Source organism: Antechinus flavipes, chromosome 1 (genome assembly GCF_016432865.1).
Source record: "Antechinus flavipes isolate AdamAnt ecotype Samford, QLD, Australia chromosome 1, AdamAnt_v2, whole genome shotgun sequence".
In the NCBI taxonomy this organism is placed as follows: Eukaryota; Metazoa; Chordata; class Mammalia; order Dasyuromorphia; family Dasyuridae; genus Antechinus; species Antechinus flavipes.
This window is the reverse complement of record NC_067398.1, coordinates 336,041,591-336,065,402: the sequence shown is the minus strand read 5'-3', so window position 1 is coordinate 336,065,402 and position 23,812 is coordinate 336,041,591. Positions and strand designations below refer to the sequence as shown.

General features: G+C 32.5%; 1 protein-coding gene across 2 annotated transcripts in view; it reads left to right on the top strand.

Moving 5' to 3' along the window:
• AXIN1 (axin 1) overlaps positions 1 to 23,812 on the top strand; it is a 154,529-nt gene that overhangs the window by 81,611 nt on the left and 49,106 nt on the right. For both annotated transcript variants that reach the window (XM_051968864.1, XM_051968853.1), the window contains exon 3: positions 20,713 to 20,853. In XM_051968864.1, coding sequence (XP_051824824.1) covers positions 20,713 to 20,853 — 141 coding nt within the window. The remainder of the gene's footprint in view (positions 1 to 20,712; positions 20,854 to 23,812) is intronic.

Genomic DNA, 23,812 nt, shown 5'->3' with positions numbered 1-23,812 from the left:
CTATTTTAAATGAAATTTCTGTTTTTATATAAAAGTGCTGATGATTTATATGGGTTTATTTTATATCCTGCAATTTTGCTATTCATTATTATTATTCATTATTTCAATTAGTTTTTTAATTGATTTTCAAAGTGTACCATCTGCAAAGGATGAAATTTTATTACCTATTCTGATTTCTTCACTTTTTTTTTTTCTTATTGCTATAGCATTTCTAGTACAATTGTAAATATAGTGGTGATAATGAGCATCCTACATTCACCTCTGGTCTTCTTGGAAAGATTTCTAGCTTATCCCCATTACAGATAATGTTTGCTGATGGTTTTAGATAGAATATTTAACATTGTTTTTAATCCTAAATTTGGTTTATTTCTTTTTAAATTTTCAGTTATGTTTTATTTTTCTAAATGCATATAAAGAGAATTTTCAACATTCATTTTTATAAGACTTTGTGTTTCAAATTTTTCTCCTTCCCAAGACAGCAGGCAATCTGATAAAGGTTAAATGTATACAATCCTTTTAAAATATATTTCCATATTAAATATATTTCTTATGCAAGAAATATCAGATCTGAATAAAAAAAACACAAGAAAGAAAAAACAAACAAATACAAAAGATGAAAATATGTTTTAATCCACATTCATAGTTCTCTGTGGATGCAGATGGCATTTTCTATCCAAAGTCTGTTGGAAATATTTTGGATCATCACATTGGTGAGAAGAGCTGAGTGTGCTCAATTTCTTATAGAACACTAATATTCCATTACATTCAAATACTACATTCTGCTGTTCCCCAACTAATGGGCATCCCCTCAATTTCCAGTTCCTTGCCACTGCAAAAAGGGTTGCTGTAAACATTTTTTCATGTATGGGTCCTTTTTCCCTTTTTTATGATCTCTTTGGGATACAGTTTTATAGCCCTTTGGATATAGTTCCAAATTGCTCTCCAGAATGGTTGAATCACTTCACAGCTCCATCAACAATGCATTAGTTGTCCCCATTTTCCCATATCCCCTCCAACATTTATCATTATCTTTTCCAGTCATAAGTTTTCTTTAAACTAGTTTTCCTCTCCTCTGACTCTTTCTGCAATTGGAAGAGATATCACTCATCATCTTCTACCATATTTCTGTAATATTTTTACAAATAAACAAAATTTTATAAACCAGCATTACCCTTTTTGCTATCATAGCTTTATACTATTAGGCTGACCATGGCAATTTCTACACTTATAATCTAACTAATGTCAATTGATTTGTATCCAAATATAAATTAAATTTCTGTATGAAAATGTTTTGTTTTGACATCCATTTCCTTATCTATCTCCCATTTTTACATCAATTTAGAGTTAGCATGGTGCCTGGCACATAATAAGCAATTAATAAATTTTTATTGATTTACTTAATTGTATACCACATTGTAAAAAAATTTTAAGAGATTGAATCTTTTGGTGGCAACCTTCTGGTGATGGACATTTCCAAACATAGCTAAGTTCTTCCTCAGACCAGTTTTCCAGCTTAAGCTAGACTGGACTTGTTACAGCTTACTCCTTTTAAACTGCAAGTTATATGACTTAAGTAGAGTTTGAATTGAGTGAGAAAACAGTCATTTCTAATTTCTTTTCATTCTAGGGGACCCCAGGAAAAGTATTCTTCATATCTTAAATTTTACTGTACAGCCACTAACATCTTGTAGCCTCTTTAATACTTCTGAATCAACCTTCTGAACATTGCTCTTTTTAATTTTCTTATGCAGTAAAAGTAGACCAGCTTTATCCAGGAGATAAATTCATAGACTTCAATTCATAGACTTTTTCAAAATATGGCTTAGCTATTAAATTTGACACAGAAGATTTGATATTTAGAGATAGGAAGTCTCACCATTTTAGAAAATGTACTCTCTTGCTCTATTTCTATATATCTATATCTAGTATCTGTCTATCTTTTTATTTCTCTTTCTACCTACAGGTATATATTTTTTTAATTGGCCAGTAGGTTTTTTTCAGGCTAAGGGAACTCAATCTTTAGGAGGGTTAGAGAAGAATGGTATTAGTATTACATAAAATACAAGTAGATTTAGGGGAGGAAAATCTCATTTCTTGTAAGTGATTCTTTCCTCTAGCAAAATAAAGTCAGATTCCTTGAAGAAAACTTCTTTGCTAATATATAATATCTTCATTATGACTCAAACATCTGGAAATACTGATCCTTCTTTCTGCATATTTAATATATTAAAAGGGACATCTTTAAAAGTCCAGTATATTTCTTAAAATAGATTTAACTTATTTACTTTCCATTATGTGTAATACATTCTTCCAATTTGAAAATAAACTCCTTCATTGCCCGAGGGAAATGTTAAAAGGGAAAAATACTAAGTGGAAAATTAAATCTATTTTTTTCTTTTGCCATGTAAGTAAATAGGCTTTCATTTATTTTTTTCTTCCTTCAATGACAATTCAGTTCTAAAGAGTTTGATTGACTTTTAGTAAAAAGCAGTATCACAAATTACTTCCCTATGTGCTTTGCAAATGTTGGTAGCTCATATTGAGAGTAGTACTTCTTAAAAGTTTTCTGTAACAAAGCATATTTCTGTTGTACTTTTAAGATTCCTAATAACAAAGGTACACAGTATAGATAGTTACCCTTATTTTATATATAAGAAAACTGAAGTTCAGAGAGTTTGTCAATTGCTTGATCCCTCAACTACTAAATATCAGACCCATAATTTGAAAACAGGACTTAAGTCTAGTATTTTATACTATTACTAAGATAATACTTGTAAGCTTCATTGTGTTTCTCTCACCCTCATAGCCATCTCTCTATCTGCTCAAGCTGTATTCTTTGTCCTAGTCATCCTACCCATAAACCAAAGCCACCCTTTTTGTGTTATGATTCCAATACTAAATTTTTGACTCTCTGCTTTTAGAAAACAACTTGCAGGATATTCTTCTACTAGTAGATATTAGAATCATATATTTAGTGCTGGAGGGAACCTTGAGCCAATTTGTCTAATTTATTTATTTTTATTGATGAGACATCCAAAGCCCAAAAAAGATTAAGTGATTTGCCCAGTTATACATAGAGTAAATACTGGAGCTGAAAATTGTAAATACTCTTAACTCCAGAGATACTCCCATGAATTTAGGTTTATAATTTGACATTCAGTCCATTGCTTTTTATATTGTTTCTTTCATTAATCCCATTTTATTATTTTGGTCAGGTCTTTCTCTACCCCTGTTTTGACTGTTAAATTTGAAAGAATTGTACACTATCTTACTAAAGGATTTGCAGAAACTTTTATTTTAAAGCTTCAAAAAAATTCAAAAGATTTTAAAAAATATTTTACATGGCCTACATTTCTCTGTCTCCCCCTGATTTCCAAAGAGCCATCTTTTATAATATAGAATAAAAGAGAGAAAAAAATTCAACATAAAAAACAAATTAAAAAAAATCCGGCTATATATACCCTATTCCACACTTAAATCCCACACACCTCCAAAATTCAAAGTGGTGGAAGAAAGACTTCCTTTCTCATTTCCTCTTTGCATCCAGGTTTGGTCATTATAATTTTTAATTATTTTTAATTACCAAGCATTTATTTTTTCTCTCCCACTTCTCTCACAACTGATTAAAAGAAGAAAAAGGAAAACCCTCATAACGGACATATGTACATTTTGTGTGTGTTTATGACCAAGTAGAATAATTTCCCATATTGGCAATGTCCAAAAAATGAGTCTCTTTATGGAAATTTAATCTAGTTTTGTTGCTTATCATTTTACAACACAGTTGCTTAATTGTTATGTTGTTCTTTTCCTTTTTTCATAGTAGACATTGTGTTGGATGTTCCTGGTTCTGTTTGTTATACTTTGTATCAGTTCATAGAAAACTTACCATACTTTTTTCTGTTCATCATTTTTATTATATACCACAGTATTATTCCTTTACATTTATGTATTAAAACTTGAATCAATTAAAAAGTAATAGGAAGGCCTAATAATACCAGATCTCCAACTATACTGTTAAGTTGTATTCATCAAAATTACTATCATTGGAAAAGAAATAGAGGTTGATCAGTGAAAAGATTAGATTTATAGAAAGAAATGAGAACAGAAACCTATTGTTTGGTAAACCTAAAGATCCTAGCTATTGAGGCAAGAACAGCTTGGAAAACTAGAAAATAACTTCACAAAAACTAGGCATAGTCTATACCAAGATAAGATCAAAAAGGTTATGTAATTTACATAAAGGTTTGAAAGGTGTTCTTGTTATATCTCACATTATTTGATACATGGATTCTTACAAGGTGCTAAGTGGAATTGATAAGGCAGTGGTTATCTAGTTTAGCATGGTGATTAATAGTTCTTACAACAAATAATGGTTCCCTAGTGATATAATGATTGGCTTATACTCAGTTTGATGAATGGATTTAATTGTAATAGAGCATATAAACTGGGACAAACTCAGCCAGAGACAGACTCAGAAGGGCCAGGGTCAGACTCGGAGGGGGCTCTGGGACAGACTGGGAGAAGATAAAGGGCTGGAGACTGGAGCACGAGTCTCAGACTGAGACAGACCTCAAGACCGAGACCTTCCTGATGATCCTCCTGCCTCCCCCAACGAAACCAAGCCACATTCTGGAGCACCTCTAGAAAGCTAGCCCTTGCCCCAGGCAAGGAATCTAATCTGTGAAGGAGATAATAAAGAATTTGGACTTTTAACACCTGGCTGTTCTTGTGGTGATTACTCTGCTGAAACAAAGGCTAGTCCAGAGACCTCCAGAAAACCAACCAGAACACTACATGACTAGATTTCCTATGAATGGTTAGGGAATGATGAAAACAAGTCCTGCCTCCCTTCTAACTCCGCCCCTGAATCAGCTACATTTCCCCCAAAGAAAGAAAAAGGAAAGAGAAGCTTTGTTATGTACTCATAGCTCATCAGTTCTATATCCTGAGGTGGAGAGCATTTTTCATTAGGAGCCTTTTGGAATTTTGATGGGTCATCTTGTTGATCAGAATTATTACTGAATCTCTCACAGTTGATTATCTTTGCAATATTACTTTTGCTTTGTAAATTGTTCTGCTTAGTTTACCTTGCATCAATTCATATAAACCTTCTTAGGCCTTTCTGAAATCATTTTCTTCATTACTTCTTCTAGCACCAAGTAGTCCATCACATTCGTGTACTTCTAATTTGTTCAATCTGATGGACATCTCATCAATGGTTCATTTCTGTACCTGTTTTTCTCAAATTCCCTCCTAAATCTCATTTTCCTTTTTTATCATCTGAGCCAGTCCTGATGGATGTAAAGAAGTATCTCAGATTTGATTTCTTCTTCTGTAAATTGCTTATTTGCATATCTTGACTATTTATTAATTGGGGAATGGCTCTTATTCTTATACATTTTATCAGAGAATTTTGCTGCAAAGTTTTTTTTCCCTAGTTTCCTGCTTTTCTTCTAGTTTTGGCTGCATTAGTTCTGTTTATGCAAAAATTTACAATTTTATATAATTAAAGTTATTCATTTCCTCTCATTAATCTCTCTTTTTAAATCAGAAACTCTTTACTTATCCACAGATCAAGTAATTTCTTCCATGTAATAATAATTTGCTTATGATACTGCTTTATGTGTAAATCATGTATTCTTTTTGAATTTATCTTGACATACAGTATGAGACACAAATGCCTAGGTTCTCTTGAGACTATTTTCTAGTTTTCCAAGCAGTTTTTGTCAAACAGTGAGTTCTTAATTAGGAACTTTAAGCTTATCAAACACTAGGTTTTTGTGCACATTATTTTTTATAAATTGTTTATCTAAACTGTTCCCAATGACCAACTTCTCTATTTTTTGCACAATTTTATCAGCTGATAAATTGTGTATCTAAACTGTTCCATTGACAAACTTCTCTTTTTTTATGGAGTACCAAATTGTTTCAGTCATTACAGCTTTGTCCGGTAGGCCCCTATCTTTATTTTTTTTGTTAATGATTTTTTTTAATTCAATCTTTTGTTCATTCAAAATTCAATGAATTTTATTTTGGGGGTTTTTTCCCCTACCTCTTTTGTAAAGTAATTCTTTGGCAGCTTAACTGGTATGTCACTGAATATGTAAATTAATTTTGTATTATCATTTTTATTTTAACATTTTACTAATTGTTTACCTCTATCTTTGAAGAATATTTTATAATTGTGTTCATATAATTCCTACATATGTCTTGGCAGGTAGGTCTCCCAAATATTTTACACTATCTACAGTATTTTAAATGGAATTTCTCTTTGTATCTCTCAGTACTGGATTTTGTTGGTGATATAAAGAAATGCTCATGGGTTGTATGAGTTTATTTTATATCCTATAACTTTGCTGAAGTTGTTAATTCTTTTAACCATATTTTTGATTGTCTGGAGGGTTCTCTAAGTAAGCTAACAGATAATCTTCAAAAAGTGATAGTTTTGTTTCCTTATTGACTAAGCTTATTTCTTTAATTTTTTTCTTTATTGTCACAGCTAGCATTTCTAGTATAGTATTATTCAATACTGATAATACATAATTGCTTTGCCTCTGATCTTACTGGAAATTCCAGGCTTCTATTTTATCCCCATATAACAGATGCTCTTGTTTTTAGATAAATACGACATAATCATTTTAAGAAAAACTCCATTTATTCTGTACTTTCTAGTGTTTTAATAAAAAAAAATTATTTTGTTGTAAACCTTTTCTGCATTTGTTAAAATAATCATGGTTTTTTTGTTTTTGTTAGTAATATGTTCATTTATACTTGTGATTTTCTTAATATTGAACCTTAAACTCTCCTTTTTGCATAAGTTACTCCTTTTATCTCATAGTGCATTGAAAAAAAGTAAAATAAAATAGTGAGTAACTTAGGAATTGTTTGGTGTTAAGGTAAACCAGGTAGATTCTGAATTATAAAACATAATGTTAAAATTGGAAAAAACCTTCGAGATAAGCTACTACAAATCCCTCTTTGTAGTCACAATTACCATTTTTGGAGACACATTCTTATAAATAGGGAACCTTTCTCTGTAGTCCCTTGTTTTCTAAGAAGACTACTGTTATAGTTATTCTTTTTTTTTTTAATTCTTTTTTTAGTTAAAAATCTATCATCTCTTCTCACTTCTCCATCTATGTATTTTTAAAAAGAGAATTTTTCTAGCAAATATACACAATAAAGCAAAACGATTCCCATATCCAAAAAATGTTGTATTCTGTATCCTGAATCCATCACTACTCTGTCAACAGGATAGCATGCTTAATTATTGAGCTCTGCTATCATGGTTGATGATTACATTAAAACAGCTGTTCTTAAAGCCTTCAGAAACACTTAATATTGTATAAAATTCCTCTTCAAGTCTAAAAGATAATATAGTTAGAATAATTGAACTTGTTCTTTTTGACATGTAAATTTATCAGAGTCAGTTCAAGAGTTAAAATATCATGGCACTCCTGAAGGAAAAGGATGCTATAATCCATGGGACATTAGGTAACTTATTTACATATCTGAAAAACCTGGATCCTGTTAAGAAGGTTCCTCTCTGTCTGGAAAACAAAGTGCTTGCTTGCCTGGTTTAGTCATTAAATGAATCTGTGGCTTGGTTGAAGCTAACAGTAATCAGGAAAAGCTGTTGAAATTCTGGGCTTAATTTTATAGTTTTCTAGTACTGGTATTTGTAAGCAAAATACCTTCTTTCTTTGGAGTGAAAGTTAACCAGGTAGAGATCTATTCTCCCAACTCTTACCCCTGCCCTTCTCTCAAACTGGTTCCCATTTTTACTACACTGGGCATAAGCAGCTGGCGTCTAGAATTAATTCATTTGGGAAAAAGCACACTTTTATACTCTTCTCTTTTCTCCCTCCACCTCCCCCTTCTTCCTATTAGTAGTCTGTGCCACAAATTGGCAGTGAGCCTATTTAGCTATTTCCCAGTGCAAAGTCTAACAACAAGAAGCTTCTTCCATCCTCATATTTGATCTGCAGTAGTTCTTCAATCCCAAGTGACCTTTAAAATAGCAGAAGAATTTATCCATTCCATCACACCATTCTCTCACATGAAGAGAGCACAATTCCATCACAATCTTCTGCTTGCTCTTTTGCTTCTCTTGAGTTGCCTAAATTCTGAAAATACTCCACTCTTAAGTTAAAAACCCTATGGACATTGAAGATATATTTTCCATTAATTCAGTGATCCCATTGTAATCCCAGTGATTCTGAACTCCATGAGATATTATTAAGATCCATTCCCCACTTTCTCTCCCTTCCTATCTCTTATTCCCATTCTTTTCAATCCACTCTTCCCCATCCCTTCCACTGTAATCTTTGGAATTCATGTTCTATAGAAACTTGCTTTCATCTTGATCTTTTTTCCCTACTCCTTGCATTTTCTTATATTTACTAAGACCTGGTTCCTCCTTATGACATGGTTTTTCTGGTAGCCCTTTCCAGCACTAAAACTTCTCTTCCACCCTATTCTCTGTCTCCCCATTCAACGGTCAAAATAGGGGAAATCAGAATATTTCTCATTCCCATTTGATCTTTAAAGTTTTCCCTTTTTCAGCATCACTCAATAACCTTTTCTCTCTAGACATTTATTCACCCAATGGAGGTCAGAAGAAACAATATCAAGGTCTCTTTGAAGAATTTTGGAATTGATTGTGAGATATGCGAGACACTAGCATAGATAGGACCACCATCCATCATGGCGTGGCCACATCCAAGAATGTGGTGTGCTCTATGAGCAAAGCAGAACTCTCAAAAAGAAGTGTGAGATATGCAAATTTAAAGAGATCCTCATTCCAAATGTTCATATGAACTATTTGTATCAATTTGTGGTAGAATCTTCCAAGCTTGTCTCAGACTGATCAGCCATAGTCAGACACATTCTACCTTGGCCCCATCATAGTAATCATTAAAAAATTTGGTAGCTAGTTGTTGTCTACTGACTTTCAGGATTCTTCTTTCCAAGATGAATTCAGTACCTGAATTTTCTTTCTCTGTTCCCCAACTTCTGCCCTCTTACTAGGAGATTTCCACAAAATGTTGATAACTCCTCAAACACCCTATCTTATTCATTTTACATGACCTATTACTCAACCACACACAAGATAATCTCAATATATCATATAGACAAAAATGGTTTATATAATGTATTTTCTAGGCTCATCCCATCTTAACATATCATAGGTCCCAGAGAAGAACCCTTTACAACTTGGGGTGAAGAAATGTTAGTTGTAATGAATAAATGGATCCTTGTCTTTGAAACCAGAACCAATACAAAAAAAAAAAGTTAGAGGAACATTTTCCTTCTGATTGAATTCTAAAGAAACTCAGATTAAGTTCTATAGTTATATCCCTTGAGTTTCTCAAGGTCTTTCAGCATTTAATCAATCCATTGAACACTCATTCTCAGCAAGAAAAGATTATAGGTTTTTGCCTCATCTTAATTTTTTTTTAGCTTATCTAATTTTGCTATTAAAAAGGGTCCTATTTACAAAGCTCCAATCATTTTATTGGCATCATTTTATTAATCCTAATAAAATCTCAATTGTGCTGGGTATAATTATGCCAGGCCTGTGAATAAGGAAACCAAGGTATTGAAGAATTAAGAGATCATGCTCTGACAGTAACCAGTGACGATGAAATAAAAACCAATTATTACCACTTGTTACCTCTCAAAGAGCATAAAGAAGATGATGCCAAGTGGATTGGATTTAAGTGAGGGAGGGCTGTTCAAGGTCACCTGCCTCACTTTCCCCTCCAAAACCATCTGGGTCCAGTGGCCAGATATAGATCAGGACAACTGGAGACAGTTGGCTGGTCAGCCGGTCTCAGTTTGACCAAGGCCACACCAATTCAGAGATTAAGGCTAGGTAGCAAGTGAGGCAAAGAATGATCTTCTTTCACTTAGTCCAAAAAAAATTTTTTTAAATAAATAAATTTAGGATGGGAATACTCTCCAGGTTTCTGGACCAAACAGAAATAATTGCTTATTTACATTCACTTTTGAGTCAGGACCAAAGAATGATCAATTAGGGTTTGACTAGAACCTGTTGGCCAATCAATGAATGTCTAAGTGGTTTGAGTTTAAGACTCTATCCTTAAGGAAGAAATGTATACCAGTAAACCCCAAGATATCTTGATGAGAATTCAGCAATCAAAAAAAAAAAGTTTTTAAGAGCACTTGCAGGGAAGGGTATGATATGTTATGTGGACAGAGGGAAGAAGGGAGGGAGGAAGAAAAGAAGAAAGGAAAAGAAGGAATTTCTCAACTGATTAGTTCCAATTGGGCCCAAAGTATGGCAGCTCTATTTATAGAAGCTGTTGTTTGCCCTCCATTCTCCAAGAGGACTACAGCATCAGGAAAATGATGTCATAGCATGCAAGATATTCTTAAACTCACTAGACTACACTAATATCTGTAAATCCTACCTTGTATTTATCTCCTGTGAGGATGCAGAAGTATTAATGATGATCACTAGATTTTTGAATCTTTCTGGGTACTTGAGGACTTTATTTTTATCTGTTTAAAAATATATAGAGAATTCCATGGATTCTACGTCTACTGAAGCTTTCTTCAAAAGCAAACAATTTGGGACAGCTAAGTGGTACAGTGGATAGAGCACCAGCCCTGAAGTAAGAAGGACCTGACTTCAAGTCTCATCTTAGACATTTAACACTTTCTAACTATGTTATCCTGGGCAAGTCACTTAATCCCAATTGCCTAAGCAAAAAAAAAAAAGACAAAAAAACAACAAAAACAAACATTTTATAAAGATGACAATTTAATCCAGTTTATTTGTCAAATGATTTGGTGAGATAAGGTGATTTTGCATTAAATAATTTTTTTGGTTTGTTTTGATGGAGAGCAATAATTTTGGCATAAGATGAAAGCTTTACAGAGATTTCATCCTTCAAACATTTAATAAAAAATTGAAACTATTCTTGTATTGCTTAAGGTGAACAATTTTTCCTTTTTAAAAGTTGAGCTAGCCCACCTTCACTTACTCTATCAACCCTTCAAGTCCACTGAACAAATCAGTAGGTAAGCCAGGAAAAGTTAATGCCTATGTGAAGAAAACTCCTGTGTATTAAATATCCGAGATTGTATCTGTCAGCTTTTGTTTGGTATATAGGAGTCTAGGTAACTTAAATGGGATTGGTTTTAGACATACTAAATTTTTAATTGAGTATTGAATGATCTAACCATACACATGAAAATAAAGACACTCTAAACTTGAGGTAGAGAGGAAATTGTTAAGGAAACAAACATGTAAGATGAAGAGAGAAAAGAATATATTTGCTGATGAAAATAAAATAGATAGGAAAGGCATGAACAGATATTGTATGTGTATTTGAATGTATATTTGTAAATGTGTGTTCATGTATATACACATAAACACAATGTAGTTTACTGAGGGAAAAAATGCCCAAACAGGACCTAGAAGGGAAACAAAAAGTGAGACAAAAAATATGTCAGGGTACTTTGTAGCTTTAAAGTGCTATATGAATCTGGGCTGTTCTAACACTGGGGCTTACACATACGTGTTTAATTCTTGTAATATTGTATCTAATTAAGAAAAGTTGCTAATGAAGGTGACCTGGTTTTATTCTCTGGTGCTAACCAGAGTAAACCTAATCCTTTCATACAAAAACCCTACTAGATGAATTTTGAGGTTCTTTCCAACTCTTAAGAGTCTGTGAAATAAATTATACTTTGCTTTTGTTGTTACTAGATTCACCATAATACTAATTGTGTAATGCATATTTCTCAAAACTGCCTATCATCTGCTTAAAAATCACCATATGTTTATTCAATAGCTAGCATTTATATATTATATCACTTGAAGGTTTGCATAGCATTTTACATGTTATCTCATTTAATACTCATCACAGTATAAGTTTAAGTGCTCTTATTTCCTCCATTTTACTAAGGGGAGAAGAATTCCATTATCAGCTCAGGGTGATATAGTTTGAGACATAATTTTTCCAGACTGCATTTCCAGACTATCCTTAAGTCAGAGATAGAGAACATCCAAATCATTTGCATAAGCAGCCTCAAGTGACTATGAGCTGAAGGTCTGATAGAACTTCTCAGTGCTTGAGTTCTATAAGTTGATATTTTTGTATGGCCTGCAAATGATGTCATAAATATCCAAATGATTCCTGGCAGAAAAAAGGTTCTCCATTCTTGCTCCACATCTTCCATCTTACCTTTGGGAAGGTTCAGGGAAAAAGAGCAAGAAATACTCTTTTAATTTGTGTAGAGTACTTGAAAGAGAACTAGATATAGCCACTGAAATTCAGAGTTCCTATCCTAGTTATACCTTTCTTTCATTGTGTGCTTTCATTGTTTTAACTTCCCTGGCCTCTCTTTTCATAGATAAACACTAAGGTTTCTTCCAACTCTAATAGTGTGTTATTCTATGATTCTCAGGTAACCAAAGGTAAAATCTTAATTGTGTGTGAGTTTTGAAAAGGGTAAGGAAGGTTTTTTTAAGGTCTGATCTGAAACTATATACCCCTTATTGTTAAGGTGAATCCTAGGCCTTTGTGGCAACTTGCCACTAGGCCTTTTGCCAATAGGAAGTGAATGATTACAATTAAATTTAGTCATGCCGTGTAAATGCCAAAGTGTTTATTCTTTGTCTACTGAGTTGAAAGAACACACTTGAATAATAATAGTTAATCACAATTCTTATGGAAGTATTATCAGAGTATTATCTTCTACCTTATGCTGCCATTTAATTTTGAAGCAGATATTATTAACTATTTGGAATATAAAATCATTTTACATGCTTATAAACTGTAAGGTTCAAGCATTATTGTTCAAGAAATAATACATTGATATTGTTCTGTAAGAAATGACTGCAGGATGATTTCAGAAAGGCCTGGAGAGACTTACATGAACTGATGCTGAGTGAAATGAGCAGAACCAGGAGATCATTATATACTTCAACAACAATACTATATGATGATCAATTCTGATGGACGTGGCCCTCTTCAACAATGAGATGAACTAAATCAGTTCCAATAGAGCAATAATGAATAGAACTAGCTACACCTAGCAAAAGAACTCTGGGAAATGAGTGTGAACCACTACATAGCATTTCCAATCCCTCTGTTTTTGTCCACTTGCATTTTTGATTTCCTTCACAGGTTAATTGTACATTATTTCAAAGTCCGATTCTTCTTGTCAGCAAAATAACTGTATGGATATGTATACATATATTGTATTTAACATTTACTTTAACATAAAAAAAAGAAATTCCTTCTTCCCTTCCCAACATATACACAAATTGATAAATGTCATGTTTAAGAATTATTATGGTAAAAAAAAAAAAGAGAGAGAGAGAATTATTATGGTGCCATATTCAGCATAGCCTGGTACTTCTTAGGATAACATAGTCCCTAAATATGGCTGGTTTTCTACCAGGCTTTTTTCCCCCATAGTACTTCAGATTTATGAGTCAGTTGTTTTATTTATTAGCATTTAATACCACAGAGGTTGGCACCATAAGATAACCGAACCACATATCAGTAAAAGGGAAATGTGCTAGCACATTTCATAAGCATGTAACTTTTATGTATAAACTGGAAGGGACCTTATTGATGGTCAGGAAGCTGAGGCACAGAGAGGTAAAATGACTTGCCTGAGATAATACTGATGAGGTCTAGATATGGGGTATCTGAATGAAATTAGGGATTATTTAGGTCTAGTGGCAAGTTCAGGGTACAGGGAATCAAATAGAGCTTCCCTGCAACCCCTTTGGATTCAGCGCAAGGATACAGTTAAATGAAGTCTAGTGGTGGCGCAAGTCCCCAGTAAAGGAATTTACGGGCCCAAAAAGCTAGATTGATAAAAGAGGTTTATTATGGGGTTTGGAAGTAAGCTTAAAGTATAGTTAAGGAAATAGGGAGGATAAAGAGATAAAGAAGACACAGGAAACAGGATTCCAACGGACAGAGATGCCTGGCATGCCAGGCTGGCATGTTTGAAACCTCTGCAAAGAGAGGATTTCAGTTCGGCTCTTTTATAATGAGAGATTTAACTAAAGGGGCCTGTGGGGTAGAGTCCCAAGTTGGCTCCTTGCTGGATTTCAGTCGGGGCTAGAGTTTGCTGGGGGGGGGGGGGGGGAACCCGAGCAGATAATTAGAATGGGGACTGGGACAGCCCAAGTTGGCTCAGATCTGGGTGGAGTCTGGGACAGACCCAGATCTTCAATATTGGAATTCAAAGGGACCAGGATTTGTCAATCAAAGGTCCTAGCTTTCTGGATTGATTATTCATCAGCTAGAAGGGGTTGGGAATCAGAAATAAAGGAATAAATCAATTCTTAAAGGGACCACAACTCACATCAATCCAACTTTAAAACAGTTACAAAGCCAGGAGGTAAATTTAAGCCTTCAGAATCCAATAAAGTTCTCTTGCCATTACACTGTATAATCATCTGCATTTTCCATTGGAATGTAGATGCAATTCTACTCCAAAGAATACTCCCTAGCATAAACATTTACAAATCATGCTATTTGGTTTAAATCCCAGAAGCAATATTACTGTGAAGTTCTAACATTTTTATTACACATTGTCATGTTGTTGTTGTACACATTAATGTGATACACATTAATACTATCAGCTTTTCTTCCTTTTTTTTTCTAATAAGTGAAGATCAATTTTAAGTGTTTTGTTTTTCTGCCTGTGCACATATTTGATTTATGTTGTACAGGTTTCATCATTGTGTTTGCTCTTACTTAAATTCATTGCCACAAAATTGTGATTGAAAGTAAAGGAAAATTACTATTCTGTGCACAGTTTACATTTTCATCCTGAAATGTTCAGAAGGTTCAATTCAGAAACCACCTGTCATTCAGAACCACATTTTAATGAGATTATTTTATAAAGCCTAACCTAAAAGAAAGGATTGATATTGGAAATAAGATTTTTTGAAATGCTAATGTCATTGTATTCTTATGAAAAAAAAAATCTGCACTCCCATTTTCTACCTTTCTTCCTTTACTTCCCCTCAATTACAGTGCAGTGTTTCAGAATGAAAGTGTGTGTGCATCAACAGTCTGTCAGAAAATAGAGATGACACATAAAGAGAACTTGCTTGCAAAATTCTGTCATAGTCAGTGGATGAGTATAACAGCTGTCTTGGAAGGGAAAAGGATGTCTTCACTGGTAGAGTGGTAAGATTGAGTATGAGCCATTTTATGTCCAACAACAGGTGCACTAGAACTTGGGTCATGGCTTACCATTTTATAGGAGAGATCTTCAGATGTAAAGTACTTGTGTTTTAGATTATGTCTGAGTATAATAAAGATATAATGGCTATACCTCAAAAAAGGGCCCATTATCTATGTTTGGTTTGCAGTTTAGAAGAGACAGGGTGGAAGATAAAACATTTAGGTCCAGTTCTGAAGTTAAACTTGTCTTGTATTCTTAGCAATTCATTTAACAAAAACTCTTGGTTTTGCTTCTATAAAGTAGAAATAAAAAGATGTAGTACTTACATGGCCAACTTGACTACTTTGTGAAGAAAATACTTTGTAAGTTATGAAATACTATAGAAATGTTAGTTGTTATTTTGATGAGTTATTTTCTGGTATTTCATGTAGTATTAAAGCTCTGCCTCCTAGAATAGTAATACAGGCTATTACATGTCAAATATCATTTCACAGATTGAAGCTTTCTGAGAGTTAACTGACTGGCATGTGCTTGGAGGAGAACTGTTAATTGAAATTACATCTAATTGTTTATGTCACTCTATGAATGCTGGTACTGTTTATAGTTGCTATAGTAAACATACTATTCCAGGCTATAAGACATTAAAGCTTTTGGTCTCTGAAACAGTATGCCTACTCATTCAGTTTAAGAAGAATTAAAAAGATTATAGAGAAATTATTTTAATGGACAACGTCTTTTCAGCTGTACCAGTCTCTTTCCTCTTATCACATGTTCTGCAGTTCCTCACCCTTAGAAGTGTTTAAATTTGCACACAAATTAGAATTCATTTCATGTTTAATTTTGCTATAGATTGGAACTTCATTTCTTGATCTCAGGTAGAAACCATTGAAGGGAATATAAAAATTAAGCAAACAGGAAATGGAAAAAATTAAAAATTTATATAGCATCATTAAACTTGAGTCCATTTTGTTGAATTTTTTGTTACTTGGGGAGTTGTTCAGTTTAAACTGTCTTGATGAATAAGATGAAAAATAGATAATGCATTATTGAAATCGTTAGCCCTGAAGAAATGAGCATTATTCTTAGAGTTTTTGTTCCGTGTGGATTTTTTGAACAATAATTTCCTCCTCTTTTGGTTTTGATATTTCTTTTTAAAAATTAAGCTTTAATTTTATCATTTGAACATGAACATTATAGAATTTTAGGGCTAGACTTATTCATTCATCAACCATTTATTAGTTGCCTACCTTACAGAATAATATGCTACATAGTAAGACAGAGAGATAATTAATACATGTTTTCTTGACTTTACAGAACTCAAACTTGGTGGGGGGGAAGGGGAAGACATGACTATATATATCATAATAGGTCTCTTTTCAGATATTTGGAAAATCACATGCACAAGGATTATTTTGTTTGACCCTAGAGAACAAAACAAGGAGGAATATGCAAAAGTTGCAGAAAAGTAGATTTCAGCATAATATAAGAATAAAGTTTTCTGATAATCAGAGGCATCCAAAAGTAAAATGGGCTCAATTGGGAGGTATTAAATCTCCTTTGACAAATAGTTTTTGAAGTCTAGTTGAACACTTCTTGGAATGTTTTGGAAGAATTCTTACTTAAATATGAGGAAGACGACTTCTGAGAAACCTTCCTATTCTGAGATCTGGGAAATCTCTACTATGTGATATTATACACAATAATATATTGTGTATAATAAAGGTATAACAAATGAGTATGAAGTATTGAATAGTGCTTTTAACAAGAAATAATAATATAATAGTAATTTCAAAATTTTTGTCTCATTACCTTCTCATATGCTTTTTGGGAGAGTAATTAATGCATACTATTCACCATCTCTGTGTATAAATGTAAGATTATTGTTTGATAATCTTTCATCTTTGTTCTCCCAGAACAATATCTTCACATAGTAAACCCATAATAAATGTTTATTGAATTGAATTGAATGTTCAGATTAAATAATACTATAAGAGCTTAACAGTTAGCTGGGCTAACCTTATCATTTTTAGAAGGGAAAACTGGAATCTCAGAGAAATTAAGTGATTTGTCCAAGATACAGCTAAGTAGTAGTGACACATGAGACTTTTATTTCCTGATGGCATAGATACTGCTTATGGCAACAGAAGTATTGTACATTGTAACATTCTATCTTAGAAGTAAAACTATAAAAATGGTGTGTAATATAAACTGAGTTCATATATAAATAACTAGAATATTTTAAAATAGCTTTTTATTGATAACTTTTGCCTTGACAGAACCAGAATTTCCCTGTATATCCTCTCTCTCCCAGAGAATTATCCCATAACAAAAATTAAAGAGAGAAAAAAATAACAAATATCAAAAAAGTCTGCTATTACATACAGTGTGCTGTATATTCCTTTACTCTCCTTCTCTGCAAAGACTTGGATGAAGCACCTTATATCTTTACTTTTGCACTGATAAGATTCTTTAGTTTGACTTGTAGTGTATCTTTCCATGTGTGTAATTGTAATAACTGTGTATATTTTCTCAATTATTTCAGTTCATTTGAGTCATCTATACTTGACTATATATGTCATATTCATTGTTTCTTACAACACAGTAATATTCCATACCTTTAAAAAGTTATCTTAACTATTCAGTATTGCTTAAATGGCTTCATATTTATGTCTCAAAGTTTTGTTTATTGTTTGAATCACATCACTGTCATTTTCTAGTGCCTCTTGTTTTCCCATACAGGCCTCTCTAGTAATAAATTAAGTATAATTAAAAACAGCAGATAAATTGTCTCCAACTGAAAATATATCTCATTCAAAACCTGTTTCATATTCTATAACTTATTATGGCTTAATGATTGTGCTATAATTATATACCACATATCATGTGTCACAGTGTATTCAGCCATTTTATAGTCAATGGGAAACCTCCTTTCATTCTAGTACTTTGCAATTAAAAATATTTTTGTAAATCACATTAAGAACAGAAATATCCAGAACAACATGAGTATTTCAATAGGTGCAAAAAAATTTTGACTAAAGGTAACACAATGCTCAATATATTACAAAATATAGACATAGAGGGAACTTTTTAATGTAACAAGAAACTATTTAAAACCAAAAGCAATGGGGATATATTAGAAACTTTCCCAATAAATAGAAGAATAAAGATGCCTTTTCTCTCTCCTCTTCTTTGGTATAGTTCTAAAAATGCTAGATTTAATTTAACATTAAGGCTAATGAAATTAAAGACATAAAAATGAACAAAAAGGAGATAAAATTATTCCTATTTGCTTATGACATAATGGTTTATTTTTAAAACATTTACAGGAGATAAATGAGACAATTTATGGTGCTAAAAAAGTCCAAAAAGCAGTAGTTAAAAGGGTAATTTCAAAATATCTACAAGATGCCTAAAATATATTTTTTTAAAATGTTGAGGCATACAAAATGTCTATAGATTTAATTGCAAAGTACATTTTAAGGAAATAAAGAACAATTCAAATCTTATAGCTGGAACAATAATGCCAATATAACAAAAATGAAAATGCCATCAAACGTAATAATACAGTTTTAATGCTATAACAATCAGGCTTTCAAAGGAATACTTTATAGAACTTGACAAGAATAATAAAACAGAATTAACTTGAGAATCAGATCTGAAATATCAAGAGAAATAAGGGAGAAATAAAGGGACATCTTTATTTCTCAATAATCTCTCAATTAGATCTCAAACTATGTTACTACATCATTAAAAACCATTTTGTATTGGTTTTTTATTTTAATTGGTTTGATTAGTAGAACAGAATAGATGAGGGGAAAATTAAAAATAATGAAACTCAACCTCAGATTTAATAAACTCCAAACACAGATTACATAGAGAAGAACTTCCTATTAAAAGAAAACTGGAAAAATTCTGGCAAAAATTAGGCTTAAATTTACATATTGTATAAGAAATTGAAAAAGGGTATATGACTTTAATATTAAAGATCACACCATTTAAAAAAAATAAAAAGCAGACCATCTGCCTTTTACAACTGAAAATTAAAAATGGATTCTTAATCAAACAAGGGATACAGATGATTGATTACAAAAGCTAATTTTGATTACATGAAACTGAAAATTTTTTGTACAAATAAAATAAGTACACCTAGAGTAGGAGAAGACTCCAAGGTATACTCCAAGGAAATCATTAATAAAAAGAAAGTCCTCTGACTTATCAAAATATTTATATAATATATAATTTTTGTAAATTAGAAACAATATTTAGATTCCTATCAATTGATAAATGGCTAAACTAATTGTAATACATTAATGTAATGGAGTACTACTGTTTTGTAATAAATAAGTGCAAGTAAACATGAAAAGATTTACAGGATGTGTTACAGAACCAAAAAACAATATATGTAATTACTATAGCAGTATAAATGGAAAAAATACAAAAAGTCAAAATTGAATATTGCAAAATTACAGGGAACAAAGAAAGATATAAGAGGATACCTTTACTTACTCCTTGGCAAAGGTGGTAAGTAATTGAGTACAGAATATTTTCAATCAATTTGTGGCCTTTTACCCCCTCTTCTTCCTCTTTGTCTTAAAAATATTATTCATACATGACATTTATATATATGGGTTGATAGGGTAAAAGGATTCTGAGAGGAATTCTGGTATAGGTTTATTTTTTTAAAGTTATATGATAATTTTATATATTTAAAAGGAATAGCAAATTGTACATAATAGATTTGCAGTTTCATGTGCAAACAGCTTTTAAAAAATTTTTACTGTGTTACAGAAATGTTGGTTTCATTTCATAAATTAAAAATAAAACAAAAAATACTTTTTAAAAACCTCAGAAAAATGGGTAGACGTCCCAAAGAGGTATATATCAAGGTGATGTCAGGAAAAACTTCATAACAATTAGAACTGTCCAGAAGTAGATTGGGCTTGACTGTCTTGGTGACTTCCCTCTTCTTGGAGAAGTCTTCAGACAATTTAGTGAACTACTTATTGAGTGTGTTATTGTTGAGTTTCCTTTTGTGTGTGAGTTTGTTTAGGTAGGCACTGAGGTGCAGCCCTTCCCACTCCAAATTTCTGCAATTCTGTGATTCTGACATTTATTAGGTGTGTAATATAGGGTAAGTCACTTAATGTTTTTGAGTCTGTTTCCTCATTTATAAGATGGAAATAACAGTGGCACTTTATTAAATAATCATCACATGGATTTGTGATCTCAAGTGTTCTTCCTATCAATGCATATCATCATTTAGCCTCACTCTTGTTCTGATGATGTTTTTAAAAAAAAAAAAAAAACCCTAAAAGATATCAATAAGATGTTTTTGGGTATATGGTACCATTCTCTCTTACCTTTGATATTTTTATAGCTTTCTTTCTTGGTCATTTGTGAAACTACCAATATTTGAATGAAATTTTGCTTATTAATTACTGGAAGTGCTGTTATAGCAACTGTGATTCTTAGGAAGTTCTCAAAGATAGGATGATTAAATTTGAAATTTTTCTTTTACAGGCATGGTTCATGGAGGGAACCTGTCAATCCTTACTATGTCAATTCTGGTTATGCTCTTGCACCAGCCACCAGTGCCAATGATAGCGAACAGCAGAGTATGTCCAGTGATGCCGACACAATGTCCCTCACTGATAGCAGTGTGTAAGTCGTTTTAATTTCTTTTGTAAATGAAACATCATCAAAATTCTTATTAAAGTACTGCATGGCTCCCTTTTGCATGACTCAATTTGTTTACTCAGTTGTTTTGTTACCATATTTTTATATTGATATCATATGTGTATTTGTGAACATATTCCATTTGATTAATGGAGAGTCAGATTTAAATTCATACATTTGATATTTCCCATTATATGAGTCTTTTTAGCTACACTTTGATCTAATAACTACATTGTAGTGTAGTTTCAACATTTGTTGTTCACTATGAAGTTTCAAGGATCTTTCTTAGGTAAATCCTTACATTTTATTAGAAATTACTGATATTTCAGAACATAAGCCTAAAGGAATTTGTCCCAATCTACTAAATACAAAATTAGTTACCTAAAGAATTAAGTTAAATCAGGCTCCCTCCTACTGACCAGATTGCTTTGCCAACTTATCCTGTACTCTAAAGTTCCTTTATTTTGAAGGAAATTTATTTGGTAATAAAAGTCTTCTCAATCAGCCTCTTAACACTCTATAGGAACATTTTAATAAATAGTAACATTTAAAAAGTTAAAATTGTTTCCTGAAATTCCTACATTACTGGCTTCCACAACAGATTTCTTCCAAGAACAGAGATTGCATGCGGGTCTAGAAATGCCAAGAGCATGACGTGGCTTAGCAGGTTGGGCACTAGAGTGGAGTCAGGAAGGTGCCAGCACTTTCCAGCCAAATGACATTGGGCAAGTCTTTTAAACTCTGTCTACCCCTATTTCTTCCTCTGTAAAATGGGCATAATAATACCAACTCCCAAGATTATCATAAGGATGAAATAAGAGCATATTTGTAGGGTGTTTTGCAAATCTTAATGAGCTATATAAATGTGAAGTATAAAAAAAAATACTCATATTCAAGAGAAGTATGCTATATCTTTACTTCTCATTTGGAGTTAAAGGTCAGTTTCATTAATTGGGCACAGTATTTGGCCATGAGTCTTAAAGGGAATGTGGCTATTCCATCCAGTCAGACTATTCTTTTCACATTGTCTTTCCAAACACTGTTTCCTCAATGAAATTTTTATATCTGTAATCATGTGTATAATAAACATAAATAACTTGGTGACTCTAAGCCTATTTAAGAATCTTTATTAACTTATTTGAAAGCAATGGTCCTAAGTGGCTTCCACCAGTTTTAAACTTTCCATATCATTTGTTTCTTTTTACTATCCCTACTTCATGCTAAATGCTATCGCTTTCTCTCTCTTTCCATGCTCCTCTCTTTCCCCCCTCCTTCCCTCCCCCCCCCCCCCCCCAGCCCCCAGCTGCTTTGTATGGTTCTGTTGCTTTGATCATCTTATTTTCAGCAGTAGCTAAAAAAAGATCAAGCCGGCAGAATCAGGGTTGCTAAAGGGAAAGGGCATTCTTTGCTCATTTGACCACATAACTTTTATTATGATTTGGCTCAAAGGAAGAAAATACTTTTTTTTTTAGACATATTCATGGTAGCTTTTTTAATGCAGACTAGAAAAAACAGCCAACTGCTTCTCTGAGTAAATGCAGGAGCTAGCAATAGATAATATTTCTAGCTCCAGAATCCCAGAGTATTTTCTCTTCTACTTAATAATAAACACAGATATAGAATGACAGTCTGGGTTTTAATTACAGAGTTCAAACTTTTTAAAAATTCTGTTGTTGTTTTATCTCAAGTTCAGATGCCAATTCCTTAAAATGCCTGGATTTTATATTATTAAAAGGCAAATGATAAACACTGATACATCAGAATCACAGAATCCAAGTAAAATAATACATCAAAATCTAACATCTTTGTTGAGAGGAAGAAAGGGGAGCATATTTTGATAAATAATAGATTCATATAGATCAGTGGTTCTCAAAGTATAGTCTAGAGAATCCTGGGGATCTCTGAAACCCTTTTAGAGAGTCTACAAATTCAAAAATAGTTTTTATTTCCAATATGGTAAATATCTATAAATATAATCCAGATAAACAAAAACACTTTGGGGAGATCCTCAAGAATTTTTAAAATAAAAATTTGAGAACCACTGATATAAATAGTTGTTAGAATCATTGATTTTTTTTAAGAAGAAGATAAACTAGTCCAATCTATTTGTTTCACAGGCAAGGAAATTGAGCCCCACATAAGGAGAAGTGACTTCTCTAGCTCACATTGCTAACTAACATCAGATTTAGTATTTAAGATCCAGTTCTTCTGATTCCCAATCTAGAGTTCCTTCTACTTTGCCATGACTTTGTTAGCTCAATTTTTCTTTTTAAGTATGTGGAAATATATTGGAATAGTTAAAGCAAAAGGACATTTTTTCCTCCCTCTTTTACAGCCCTGTCAAATAAACTAGTCCAGCATTCTGCTGAAGCTAGCTTGTTTAATGTCTCTTCAAGAGAGTTAATGTTGTTAATGCTATTAAAAAGTTTCAGCTTCAATTCTTAATTGAGGTTAATAACTAATTTCATTTATAGAGGACTGATAGTTTTTATAGAAGTAGAACTGTTTCACAAAATGAATCTTATTATTTCATAATATTTATTGATATATTTCTAATGAAGAATCAGTTGAGCCCATAATTGAACAAGAGATGAAGAGATTGGACTGCCTTAAATGTGAGAAATTATTCAGGGCTTTCAGTATTCCAAGTTTTTCACTGCCACAAATCTGTCTTTATGACGTCAATGTTTTGCTAATACTATATGGCATTGAATCATGGTAATACTATAACTATAGAATAAATAATATAACTATTAACCTACAAGTTAGCTGAAAGAGCTTCAAGAAGTAGCATTAAATATTTAAGAAATGTAAATTGTTTAATCTTTTAACAAGAAAGTGAACATATAGTCATTTTGAAGGGAATGTTCAGACTCCAAAGATTCCTCCCTCCTTTTCTTCCTTCCTCCCTTCCTTTTTCTCTCCCTCCCTCTCTTCCTTATTT